We start from the raw sequence: 13,129 nt of genomic DNA, 5'->3' as shown, positions 1-13,129 counted from the left end.
GCTTCGGGAAAATATTTTCTATATGTAAATAAAGAAAATGCTCCTGCAAAAAACCAAACCCCCACCCCCAAAAAACAAAACAAAAAATTCTCCTGTAGCTATCTGGCCTGACCCTGTCACACTGAGAAGCTACAAATAAAGTAGGTTTCCTTTTTTCTGGTTCTCAAGGTGTCCGAATGAGCCAGTGCTCCACACACTCATAGATTCATAGATATTTAGGTCAGAAGGGACCATTATGATCATCTAGTCTGACCTCCTGCACAATGCAGGCCACAGAATTTCACCCACCACTCCTAAAAAAGACCTCACACCTATATCTGTGCTATTGAAGTCCTCAAATTGTAGTTTGAAGACCTCAAGGAGCAGAGAATCCTCCAGCAAGTGACCCGTGCCCCATGCTACAGAGGAAGGCGAAAAACCTCCAGGGCCTTCCAATCTGCCCTGGAGGAAAATTCCTTCCCGACCCCAAATATGGCGATCAGCTAAACCCTGAGCATATGGGCAAGATTCATCAGCCAGATACTACAGAAAATTCTTTCCCGGGTAACTTGGATCTTACCCCATCTAAAAACCCATCACAGGCCATTGGGCCTATTTACCATGAATATTTAATTACCAAAACCATGTTATCCCATCATACCATCTCCTCCATAAACTTATCGAGTTTAATCTTAAAGCAAGATAGATCTTTTGCCCCCACTACTTCCCTCGGAAGGCTATTCCAAAACTTCACTCCTCTGATGGTTAGAAACCTTCGTCTAATTTCTAATCTAAATTTCCTAGTGGCCAGTTTATATCCATTTGTTCTTGTGTCCACATTGGTATGGAGTTTAAATAATTCCTCTCCCTCTCTGGTATTTATCCCTCTGATATATTTATAGAGAGCAATCATATCTCCCCTCAACCTTCTTTTAGTTAGGCTAAACAAGCCAAGCTCCCTGAGTCTCCTTTCATAAGACAAGTTTTCCATTCCTCGGATCATCCTAGTAGCCCTTCTCTGTACCTGTTCCAGTTTGAATTCATCCTTCTTAAACATGGGAGACCAGAACTGCACACAGTATTCCAGGTGAGGTCTCACCAGTGCCTTATATAACGGTACTAAAACCTCCTTATCCCTACTGGAAATACCTCTCCTGATGCATCCCAAGACGACATTAGCTTTTTTCACAGCCATATCACATTGGCAGCTCATAGTCAACCTATGATCAACCAATACTCCAAGGTCCTTTTCCTCCTCCGTTACTTCTAGTTGATGCGTCCCTAGCTTATAACTAAAATTCTTGTTATTAATCCCTAAATGCATGACCTTACACTTCTCACTATTAAATTTCATCCTATTCCTATTACTCCAGTTTACAAGGTCATCCAGATCCTCCTGTAGGGTATCCCTGTCCTTCTCTAAATTAGCAATACCTCCCAGCTTTGTATCATCTGCAAACTTTATTAGCACACTCCCACTTTTTGTGCCCAGGTCAGTAATAAAAAGATTAAATAAGATTGGTCCCAAAACTGATCCTTGAGGAACTCCACTGGTAACCTCCCTCCAACTTGACAGTTCACCTTTCAGTAGGACCCGTTGTAGTCTCCCCTTTAACCAATTCCCTATCCACCTTTCAATTTTCCTATTGATGCCCATCTTATCCAATTTAACTAATAATTCCCCATGTGGCACAGTATCAAACGCCTTACTAAAATCTAAATAAATTAGATCCACTGCGTTTCCTTTATCTAAAAAATCTGTTACTCTCTCAAAGAAGGAAATCAGGTTGGTTTGGCACGATCTACCTTTTGTAAAACCATGTTGTATTTTGTCCCATTTACCATTGACTTCAATGTCCTTAACTACCTTCTCCTTCAAAATTTTTTCCAAGACCTTGCATACTACAGATGTCAAACTAACAGGCCTATAATTACTTGGATCACTTTTTTTCCCTTTCTTAAAAATAGGAACTATGTTAGCAATTCTCCAATCATATGGTACAACCCCTGAATTTACAGATTCATTAAAAATTCTTGCTAATGGGCTTGCAATTTCTTGTGCCAATTCTTTTAATATTCTTGGATGAAGATTATCTGGGCCCCCCGATTTAGCCCCATTAAGCTGTTTGAGTTTCGCTTCTACCTCAGATATGGTGATGTCTACCTCCATATCCTCATTCCCATTTATCATGCTACCATTATCCCTAAGATCCTCTTTAGTCTTATTAAAGACTGAGGCAAAGTATTTGTTTAGATATTGGGCCATGCCTAGATTATCCTTGACCTCCACTCCATCCTCAGTTTTTAGCGGTCCCACTTCTTCTTTCTTTGTTTTCTTCCTATTTATATGACTATAGAACCTTTTACTATTGGTTTTAATTCCCTTTGCAAGGTCCAACTCTACTTGACTTTTAGCCTGTCTCACTTTATCCCTACATATTCTGACCTCAATAAGGTAGCTTTCCTTACTGATCCCTCCCTTCTTCCACTCCCTATATGCTTTCTGCTTTTTCTTAATTACCTCTCTAAGATGCTTGCTCATCCAGCTTGGTCTACAACTCCTGCCTATGAATTTTTTCCCCTTTCTTGGGATGCAGGCTTCCGATAGCTTCTGCAGCTTTAATTTAAAATAATCCCAGGCCTCCTCTACCTTTAAACCCATAAATTCTTCAGTCCAATCCACTTCCCTAACTAATTTCCTTAATTTTTGAAAGTCAGCCCTTTTGAAATCAAAAACCCTAGTTGCAGATTTATTTTTGTTAATCCTTCCATTCAATTTGAACTGAATTAGCTCATGATCACTTGAGCCAAGATTATCCCCTACAACCATTTCCTCTATGAGATCCTCATTACTCGCCAAGACCAGATCTAAAATGGCATCCCCTCTAGTCGGTTCAGCAACTACTTGTTGAAGGAATCCATCAGCTATCGCATCTAGGAAAATCTGAGCCCTATTATTATTACTAGCACTCATCCTCCAGTCTATATCTGGGAAGTTAAAGTCTCCCATGATCACACAGTTTCCATTAGTATTTACTTTATTAAAAACATTAAAAAGGGCTCTATCCATATCCAAATTAGATCCCGGTGGTCTATAGCACACCCCAAGCACTATCCTAGGGGAGGCTCTAATAGTTTTCTTCCCCAATTTAATTATTGCCCAGACAGACTCAGTCATATCCATTTCATCGCTTCTTATTTCTTTACATTCTATCTCATCATTGATATACAGTGCTACTCCACCACCTTTACCTTTATTTCGGTCTTTCCTAAACAGCACATACCCTTCAATACCTGTAGCCCAATCATGACTACTATTCCACCAGGTCTCTGTTATACCTATAATATCTGGTTTCACTTCCTGCACCAGTAACTCTAGTTCCTCCATTTTGTTACCTAGGCTCCTTGCATTAGTGTACAAACATCTTAATTTTTGCTGTTTGGCCTCACTCACATTCTGTACCCTATTAGGCACGGTTATTTTACTACCAGTATAATAGAACTCTACCACTCAAATAGAAACCTCCAGTGATTACCAACCCAGGCTGCATTCAAGTCTGCATCTTGACAGATCATTTTACTATAAGAGGAACGAACAGGAGACTGGCAATTGCTCAGAACTAGCATGCACAAACACACACACCAATTCGTTCTTTGCAGGAATCAGAGGCAGAGGTTTAGCCCATTTTGTCTCACTCCAGGCACAAAGTCAAAAGGACTGTGTGGTGGGGTTAGGAGAGTCAATGTGACTAAGTCAGCACAAGGATCACCAGTATCCTAGCCATGAGAATGACCCAATTTCCAACTCCACCTTCCTTCCCTCACCAAACCAGAGGAGAGGTCACTGCTCAGGAAACTAGGGCTCTGCAGAAAGCAGCAGGAGGAGCTGGTTACATATTAACCAAGAGCACATACTGGCAAGAATGAGGGGGTGGCTTGATGTTGTAAGAGGAAGGTCCAGGTTGCACAACATGTGAGGGGGTTGTCCTGAAACTGCTCAGACCATAAAGGGTGAAGTACTGATCTGGAGCAGAGCCAGAGCACACAGGGCCCGACTCATTCAGCAACACTAACTGGGCAAGAGGAGGGGCATTGCAGCTAGGATTTCCTCCAGTACATGTGGGGACAGTATTACAAAGGTCATAAGCCTCATGCTAGTGAGAGAGTCCGCAGGGGACAGGAGGAAACGGCATTCCTTTACCTCCCTGGTTACTCAGATGGGGTAACTAGGGGTTTCTACCGGCATAGCTACACTGTCCAGGCTTTGTAGTCTGTAGTACAGATAAATCCTGTCTGTCTTCCTCCAGTTCCTGACCCTACTGCTGCTCAGTCTTACGGAGTAGCAGCTGTACTAAACTGACCTAGCTGATAGAGCAGCCAACCTGCTGCAGCTTTGTCAGATCCCCGATGTCACTCCAGGGCCTCTGCTCTGTGTGTGTAAACAACACTGGCTCAGCTGTGCTCGCTTCATGTTTGTAAGGTTCTTTTCAACATTACATGCCAGAGGCCAAGTTTTTATTTTAAAACGAGACACTTACGTTCCGTACAAGTCACAGGCCCTCACCTGAGAGAGCTTCCTGACCACCAGACTGGATTTCACAAGCCTCAACAAGCCACACTTGATTGTTAAACTAAAACATTAAGTCTAATTAATCAACCAACATGTTATCAGAGACCTAAGAATGTATTTCCAAGGGCATGTCTACACAGCAACTAAAACCCCCACAGTTGGCCTGTGCCAGCTGACTCAGACTCACAACGCTTGCGTTGTGGGGCTGTTTAATTGCAGTGTTAACGCTGGTGCCTGGAATCTAGGACCCTGTGAGGTGGGAGGGTCCCAGAGCTCTGGCTGCAGCCCAAGCCAGACGTTCTGGTGTAGACCTTCCATGCCACAATTAAAACATCCCCACAGCCTGAGCCCTGTGTCAGCTGGCACAGGCCAGCTGCGGGTGTCTAACTGCAGTGCACCCCCCTCCCCCAGCACCAGAATATATTGTCAATGCAGGGTGCATTTCATGCTTCTGAAGTTCTAATGGGGCAGGCTACATGTTGGCAGCTTTAATGGGATTTCACAATCGGCTGTGTGTAACGAGTGACATCTGAGCCTCACGTTGGCACACAGTGACCTCTTCTCGGTCATGTTGGGTTTGACGTTATGGAGCCAGGAGTTGAATCAGCGGCAGGGGCAAGGATCTCTGTACCAGGCCATAAAGCCTGCCATGGGTATCTCTAAGCTGTGTGCATCATTCATTTAGTCAACTTTCATCAGTGCAGGTTAAACCTTAATCCACTAGTCTAGGTGCAGAGACTAGAGAATGGAGCCAGGTGACATGCCCGGAGACTAGTGCTAAGGGTTAAAAGCCAAAATCTACACACTTACTCCTCATACCATGACCCCCACTCTCCCAGATGTGTGTGCAGGTGTACACACACACACACACACACACACCCTCTACCCTTCCTACCACCTTTGGAGATAGACTGAGAATAAACTGCACTGACTTCAGTGATGCTACCTGAAGACAACAGTACAGGAATCACTGGCACCTGGGTACGGAATTAACCCAGCAAACATTTGGGTCCCATAACTCAAAGTTTGAATCCAGAGCTTCTGCAGGTGCACAGCTCACACTTCAATTCATCTGGATCAGAGCTGAAACACAAAGCTGAATTAGGCACTAACTGCTTACAGAAATACCAAGGCACAACACTATTTCAAGTACGTACACACACACACACACAGAGTCACAGGCAGTTCAGCTGTGCTCAGAACACCAGCCCCCAAACTAACCGTCAGCTCTGCTGTAAAGCCTGGCACCTGTCCTTCCTGGAAAAGGCAGGGTCAGCCCAGCCCCGCCCCTTATCTACAGCAATAGTGTATTCTGTACCAAACAGAAAAGGAGGACTTGTGGCACCTTAGAGACTAACCAATTTATTTGAGCATGAGCTTTCGTGAGCTACAGCTCACTTCCGATGAATTGAGCTGTAGCTCACAAAAACTTATGCTCAAATAAATTGGTTAGTCTCTAAGGTGCCACAAGTCCTCATTTTCTGTTTGCGAATACAGACTAACACGGCTGTTACTCTGAAACCTGTACCAAACAGGAGATGCAACATGGATACTCTCCCCCTCCCAGCAGGGGACTTGGCTCACAGACAATCCAGGAAGCGGCTATGCCAGAAAGTCTCTCATTCAGCATGTGCAATCCCGACACAGTGGAGCTGGACTTTAAAATAACTTGACCTTTGTTCTAACCACAACAAGTTAAAGCCAGGAGCCCCCACCACCAGCTTTCCTCAGAAGGCAGTTTGCCTCTAGGCAGGCCCAGCACTATCTGCCACCCTGGGTGGTAATTGGCCCAGGACTCCTGAAAGGTTGTTTAACTGTAATACCCAGGGGCACCAAAATACCAGCTTACCTTCCGCCCCCCCCCCCCACCCCCAATATTGAGATCCCAGAACCAGCGCTGCCTCGAGGCATAGCATTACGGCAGGCCAGCTGCAGGTTTTTAATTGCAGTGCAGACATACCCTTTGTGGCCCTGAGAGCCTCTGCACCTTGATGCCCCACATCTATAAAAAGTGTGATACTTTGTGCAGGATAGTAATTCTCATCATTGTGCTTAGTCTTTTCATCCAATCAGAGGGCCGGGGCATTGGCATGTCTCAGAGGGAACGATCCTGCTAACATGGCACAATACATTCAGAGTTCATAGACTGCAAAGCAAGTCATCATACGCCTGCCAGGATGCATGACCACCACAGAGCAGCACTAGGTAGGCAGCTAGTGCAGCGGTTGCGTTACACAAGCAGCATGCTGGTACAACACACATTTACAGTTAAAGGGGCACAGTTTAGTTTAACACCAAGATAGAGACAGTTCTACAACCCTCTGAATCTTAATGAAATCATTTCCACTGGACTTTTAATTCCATGAAAGACAGTTCTACTTGGATCATTTCCCAGGGGCGTTTGTAACTGCAGAACTGTGTTAGGTCAGTTGTGTATAACCTTTGCAGCACGCAGGGCCATGCTGGCAACATCCCAGGAAGTGGAGGACGGTGGCTTATTTGTATGCCTTTACATGCATTGAGTCACTGCATTCCCCATCCCAAAAAACTCATTTTGAGGAAGTACAGTACCTGGTTATCGGAATAGTTACATCTTGCATCTGACGAACCCACAAAAGCTGATGCCCAAATAAATCTGTTAGTCTCTAAGGTGCCACAAGGACTCCTCGTTATTTTTGCTGATACAGACTAACATAGCTACCACTCTAAAAATCTTGTCTTCAGTTTCCCCCATCTGCCATGTCAGTCCTCTGCTCACTCTCTTGCCTGCAGTCCCTCTACACAAGTCACTATTCTTGCTGGTCTCAACTCCCCACCCACTCTGGTGAAAAATCCTTCAGACCCACCCCTCACGCAGGAGGGCCAAACCTATCACTCCAGGGATCCAGGCTCTTGACTCTCCCACCACACTTCTACTGCAGTTTTGCTTCCCTACCACCACCCCCGCCCCCACACACACGTAGGCAAGGGAAAGGAGACCAGAGTAGTTGAGATGTCTGGGTGGTGATATAGGGAGAACTAATTTAAAAAACAGACAGCCAGCAGAGCCAAACAAGGACAAGTCAGTCAGCTCTCCAAAGAATGCTTGTTGGAAAAGGGAAAGCCCTTGAATATTGTTCTCTTTCTGAAGTGAAAAAGTCTTCAGACCAAAGTGTTGCAACTACAAACGCTATGATATCATAAAGAAAATTTCCCCAACGTGCCGATATTTTTTACCCACGGCTACAGAACGCTTTTTATCAAGGCAACAGAATTTTTATTTTGTTGATCTGTCAGAAAGACTCAATGGTCCACACAGAAGGCAAGATCTCAAGAAATATACACATCGGAAAGTGATGAAAGATTCAGAGTTCTCAGTGAATGACCCAAGGAAATTTTAAACATCTCATTGTAGCAGGACTTTCCTTTCAAGTACAGCGGTTGCTTTGACAACATTAGAACACCGCCTCGGAGGTCAAATGAAGTACAATTAGATTTTTCTTCCTTCCTCCAGATCTAAAGAGAGGTCATGGTAGCGAGATCAACAGCAAGAGCCCAGGAGAAGAAGTTTTTGCTTTTATAAAAGTACTTTTACATCAAGCACACTTTCGGGCTGCTTTGAAAGGACAGTTGTATAGTCTCAATAGATTGAGGTGTCTTTCAGTTTTGTGGTGGTTCCTACAAGCCCTTCTGTATCCTCAGCTGAAGTATGTTGTATATACTTTGCAGAAATATTCTTTAGCACAATAATACTGGTTCCTGTTAGACTAGTGTTCTGTAAGAGACAGCTGTATATGTAAACAGCCAATAGATAGGTCAGATACAAGTAGGTAACATGCAGTGCGGTTCCTGAGTTTTGAGAGATCAGTATCTGTTGTTGTGCACTATGAATGGCTTAAGAGGTGGACACAAAGATGCAGGGATTGTTGCGTGCAGCTCAAGGGAAAACTAGGTAGACTATTCCTATCTCTGGCCATGGCAGGCCACTGCTGTAAAAAGGTATACAGCAGTACCAGGGCACTGTTTTGACAGCTACACCTTTGCATTTAAAATATAGATTTGAAGCATGCAGGGAAACAGCCATTCTGAATCAACTCATTTTGCTCACATGCAAGCTCAACACAGAGTTCTGGCTTCTGCATCCCAGATTACATCATGTACCAATAGAAGTCACACTCTAGCTACTAAACTTCCACAACAGGATTATTACCATTGCACTGTAGTGAGACTACAAAAAAACCACTCGCTTGTCTCAGACCATCTTTATTTACTATCCAGGGGCATGTCATTCCACCTACCACTAACACATAGCTACCTCCAGGGTGGTACACAGAAGCTGCTTAATAGCACACAGCTACAATTAGAGATGGGACATGAATAAGGATGTCAGACCATGGAAACCATCCAAGGAATTTACAGATGTGAAACCACAACTAGAATTTGGCTAGGACTCGAAAAGGTTAACATCCCTACACTTCAGAAGAGGGGCCGCTTAGATACCGACCGGTCAGCCCCGTGTTTTCACATCTTATTCAAAAGACAGCACCTCCAGATACACACTTGAGAGTTAACAGACAAAGCTGACCGTTTTATGCGTCAGGATAGATCCGTGTTTGCTCTCTGAAAACTCCTTTGGTTGCTCACAAGATTATAATTAACCTCATATGACCCCAATGCAGAAGCACCCTCATGCTGAACTAACCCATAATCACTGCTGTTTCAAACTACTTTTTGAGGAGTGGGGAGGCATGGGGAAAGAGGACCGTGGCAGCGGACATAAACATGAAGCTGCCACATGTGCACTGTGTGTAGAGAGAACAGAAGCAGAATCTGGTAGCCAAGCTCCAACATACAGACAAGAGCAAAGGGACACACCACTTTCAGAAGCGACAGCTATAACTGTAGATGGACATATCTGGGGAATAAAGAGGTTTAACTTTGCTCTGAGCAGGGATCCCAAGGATGGTTTAAAAAGCCAGCAGCCCTTTGACAGGAAGGCTCCCAATACAGCCAAGTGGCGTCAGCATGGAGTGAGCAACAGCATTTCCCAGTTGAGGGAAAGGCTTTACGGTCCTGCTCTAGTTCAATACAGTCCTGTCAGTTATAGGACTAGCAGCACCTCTGAACACTTGCTGGTCTGAGTGCACCTCTCACGCCTTTACCTCTCCTGGGGTGGAATGCCACAGTTCTCCAACTCTTACCTAGGGGCCGGCCTATCAGCCATTCTTATCCCGCAGGTTTGACTGCGTTTTTGGCTGGACTCCAAAGGCGTCTGACCAATAGTCTACAGATTCTACAGTGACAAAACAGCCTTCTTAAAACCAAGTACTGTTTATATTGCAGTAGGAACAAAGCATTTAGATGTTAAAAAGAGTCTACCAGCATGTCTATCTTACCTAAGAATCCTCTGATGGTAACCTAGGCAGGCCTAGCTTCTACAGACACCTTAGCAGGTTCCTGCATCGCAGTCTGACTTGCCAAAATACACCCCATCGCCCATAGTGTTCCTTTTTAAACCTGCCACCACTCCTCTGATGGCCTGTATTCTGAGGCCCTTTCCTGTCCTGGCATCATCTCCTAATTCTCAAGCGTCTGCCGAGCAGTGGCCTGTCTTGAGCCATTTTCTCCCCACCCCAGCCCTCCATTAAACTAAACAAATACAGTCATACAGTAAGCATCCCAATAACCTGGGCAACATACAGTATTCATTAATTATTGTACAGCCATTCTAAATCAGGGTTCGTCAATAGGCAAACCAGCACCAAATCTGGACTGCCAGACGCTTTTGAACAGACCTCAAAAATATGTACTTATTTTTTTGTCCAGAGAAAAAAAAATAAAAATAATTTACTACCCCACTCTAAATCCATCACACCTGCACCTTAGCTCCCTGCTACCACAATGGATTTTTCACATTTGTAGATTTCTGGGACGTGGTCAGGACACATATGTGCCTGTAACAAGAAATGGTAATATGGAGTGTCTCTTTTCAGTTGCCCTCCCTGCTTCTCTCCCCCCCCCCCTCGGTCTCCCCCTTGCAAAAGCAAAGACACTTTTGTTTAGTCAGGGGATCTATCTCCCAAGTAAATCAGGACAGTGACAGGAAATTCTACAGCCATCTTCAGCTTGTCTGGACTCTGTACAACACCACTTTCAGGAGTACCAGAACCAGCATGATCAAAAAGATACTACAGCTGTGAAAGTCCCAAGTGTTCTCAAAAAAAGTGTTCTTGTGTGACTAAGCGATTTCCCGAAGATCCTCACCCCAACCAGGACTGAACATTGTCAGAATCAGAGCAACATAACCTCTAAATGTAGCAATGCAAACAGAAGTCTTATCTTTTCCACCAACAGAAGTTGGTCCAATAAAGTACAAGCTTTTGAGTTACACAGAGCTCTTCTTCAGGTCTGGAGAAGGAAGCGGAGTATCTGAGCTAAATGTGAGTTGGGACAGATTGTTAAGCAGAGGCAAAACAAATCAGGGCTCCAACTGGAACAGGTTACCTAGGCCCGAACACAGCTCACTACCTTTCTTTTATGTTAAGTGACTTCCAAGCTTTCACATCCTCCTCTGGCGATTTCAGTAATCAGGTGCATTATTGCGTAAGTGACAAGTTACTCAATCTAACAGATCACCCCCTCAGCCTGCTGTGTTTGACTCTAGGCAATGGGGTGGATAAAAAACTGAACAGATTAAAACTGCTTGAGTCATACAGTATTTAAAAAACCTCTGTCCAACTAATACATGTCTTCCAACTAGCAACTGAATGCATTAAAGCTATAGAAAATCCACACTCCCACTTCAAAACAAAACTACACACCTAAGAAGCAGAAAGGAGGACATTCTAATAATAAAGAGTCCCAAGGATGTTTATGGGGCAGATCACATCTTAACAGAAACTTCATGAAGACCTCTCCTTCATAAGGACACAGGTCACCTCTCTGCCAATTTGCAATAGCTTTAACATCTGTGGCCTGCGCCGTGCAGGAGGTCGGACTAGATGATCATAATGGTCCCTTCTGACCTTAGTATCTATGAATCCTTGGGGCTGCAACAGCAACTGGATACAGGGACAAACAAGGTTAGGAAAGTATTTAATGTATTTTTAGCCATCGCACCTTCTAATGCAGGTTAACAACTGGAAAGGAAGAGAGCCAGCACCCTGTGGCCTGACATCCCTTGGCAAGCTACTCGTGGTAAATGGGCCACAGTTCCATAGCTTACAGTACCTAACCACAAAAGCCGTCAGTGCTTTGGTTGTAAGCCTCTAAGGAGGTGTGTTGTTTTTGGGGGGTGGGGGGGGGCATTAACATCCTAGCTCTTCCTCCTCCCAGTGTTGCCTGCTACCAAGGCCTGTAAGCCAACAGAAAGCAGTTACCTGTTTTAGCCTCCTATTACTCAAGTCATTCAGAGCTGTCACAACACAGTATTTGTGACCTAGCTGTTGCGTTGACAGCAAAGGATTGCAGCACCATGACTACTGGATGGGGCCATCACTGAAGGAAGGGCGAGTCCAACCGGGCTATCACGAGGACAACGCTGGGGTTACAACACAAGACTCGTTTCGGGGTGCGGAGCCTTTCCACACTGGCTAACGGCAGGGCCGAGCGGCACAGAGGCGTGCTCACAAGCGGCCCCAGGACCCAGCGACCGCCCCGTCACACCCAGCTGGCAAACAAGCCCCCCTTTAAAGCGCTGAGCGCCCCCCCAGCCCAGGCGCGCAAGGGCCAGAGCAGGGTCAGTGGAGCTGGCGGGTCCCCGGTGGGGGGCACACGAGCGAGCAGCACCCGAAGGGCCCAGCCAAGGCCCCCCTCGCTCAGCAGGTTCGCCCGCTCCCCCCCCAGTTTCCCCACAGGCTGCGCGGGGGGCTCGGCCGCCCGGCTCCCCACCGGGGGGCGCTTCCCAAGCCGGCTCAGCCGGAGGCGGAGCGGGGCCGGGGCCGGGGCCCCCCCGCTCCCGCCGCACTCGCCTCATGTTGCGCACGGTGCGGCCGCCGTGCCGCAGCAGGCAGAGCGGGACGGCCAGCGCCGAGGCCGCCAGGCACAGGACGCAGTAGACGCCGATCTTGAGCTGGAAGCGGGCGGCGGGGCTGAGCGCCAGCAGCGCGGGCAGCAGCAGCAGCAGCAGCAGCAGGGCTGCGCCCCCCAGCAGCCAGCTCGGCTCCATGCTGCCCGGGGACCCTCGAGGCCGGGCTGCGCCTCCGCGGCCGGCCGGGGACGCGGCGAAGTCAGCCCCGAACTCAGGCCCGTCCGCCAAGGGGCGGCCCCCGCCGCCCTTAAGGGGCGGTTCGCGCACCCCGCCCGGGGGAGGGGATCGGCCGGGCTCGCCTCGCCCCGCCCCGCCCCGCCCCGCCTCGCCTGGCCTCGCCTCGCCTCGCCTCGCCTGGCCGGCCAGGGCTCCGCTCCCCCGGGCCCGCGCCGCGAGCTTTCCTTCCTCCCCCTGGCATCCCCCCTTCCTCCCCCTGACACACTCACTCACCCCTTCCTCCCCCCTGGCACCCCCCCTTCCTCCCCCCGACACACTCACTCACCCCTTCCTCCCCCTGACACACCCCCCTTCCTCCCCCTGACACACTCACTCACCCCTTCCTCCCCCCGACA

The 13,129-nt window shown here is 47.0% G+C and overlaps 1 protein-coding gene across 1 annotated transcript in view; it reads right to left on the bottom strand.

Moving 5' to 3' along the window:
* The window catches only part of AGPAT2 (1-acylglycerol-3-phosphate O-acyltransferase 2), a 32,246-nt gene extending 19,432 nt beyond the window's left edge, over positions 1-12,814 (bottom strand). Inside the window, exon 1 of the mRNA XM_073314781.2 lies at positions 12,499-12,814. Within this exon, the coding sequence (XP_073170882.2) occupies positions 12,499-12,695 (197 nt within the window). The 5' untranslated portion in view covers positions 12,696-12,814. The remainder of the gene's footprint in view (positions 1-12,498) is intronic.
* Positions 12,815-13,129: the final 315 nt, after the last annotated feature.

The sequence above is a fragment of the Lepidochelys kempii genome, chromosome 16 (assembly GCF_965140285.1).
Source record: "Lepidochelys kempii isolate rLepKem1 chromosome 16, rLepKem1.hap1, whole genome shotgun sequence".
Classification (NCBI taxonomy): Eukaryota; Metazoa; Chordata; order Testudines; family Cheloniidae; genus Lepidochelys; species Lepidochelys kempii.
This window is presented reverse-complemented; position numbering and strand designations above follow the sequence as displayed.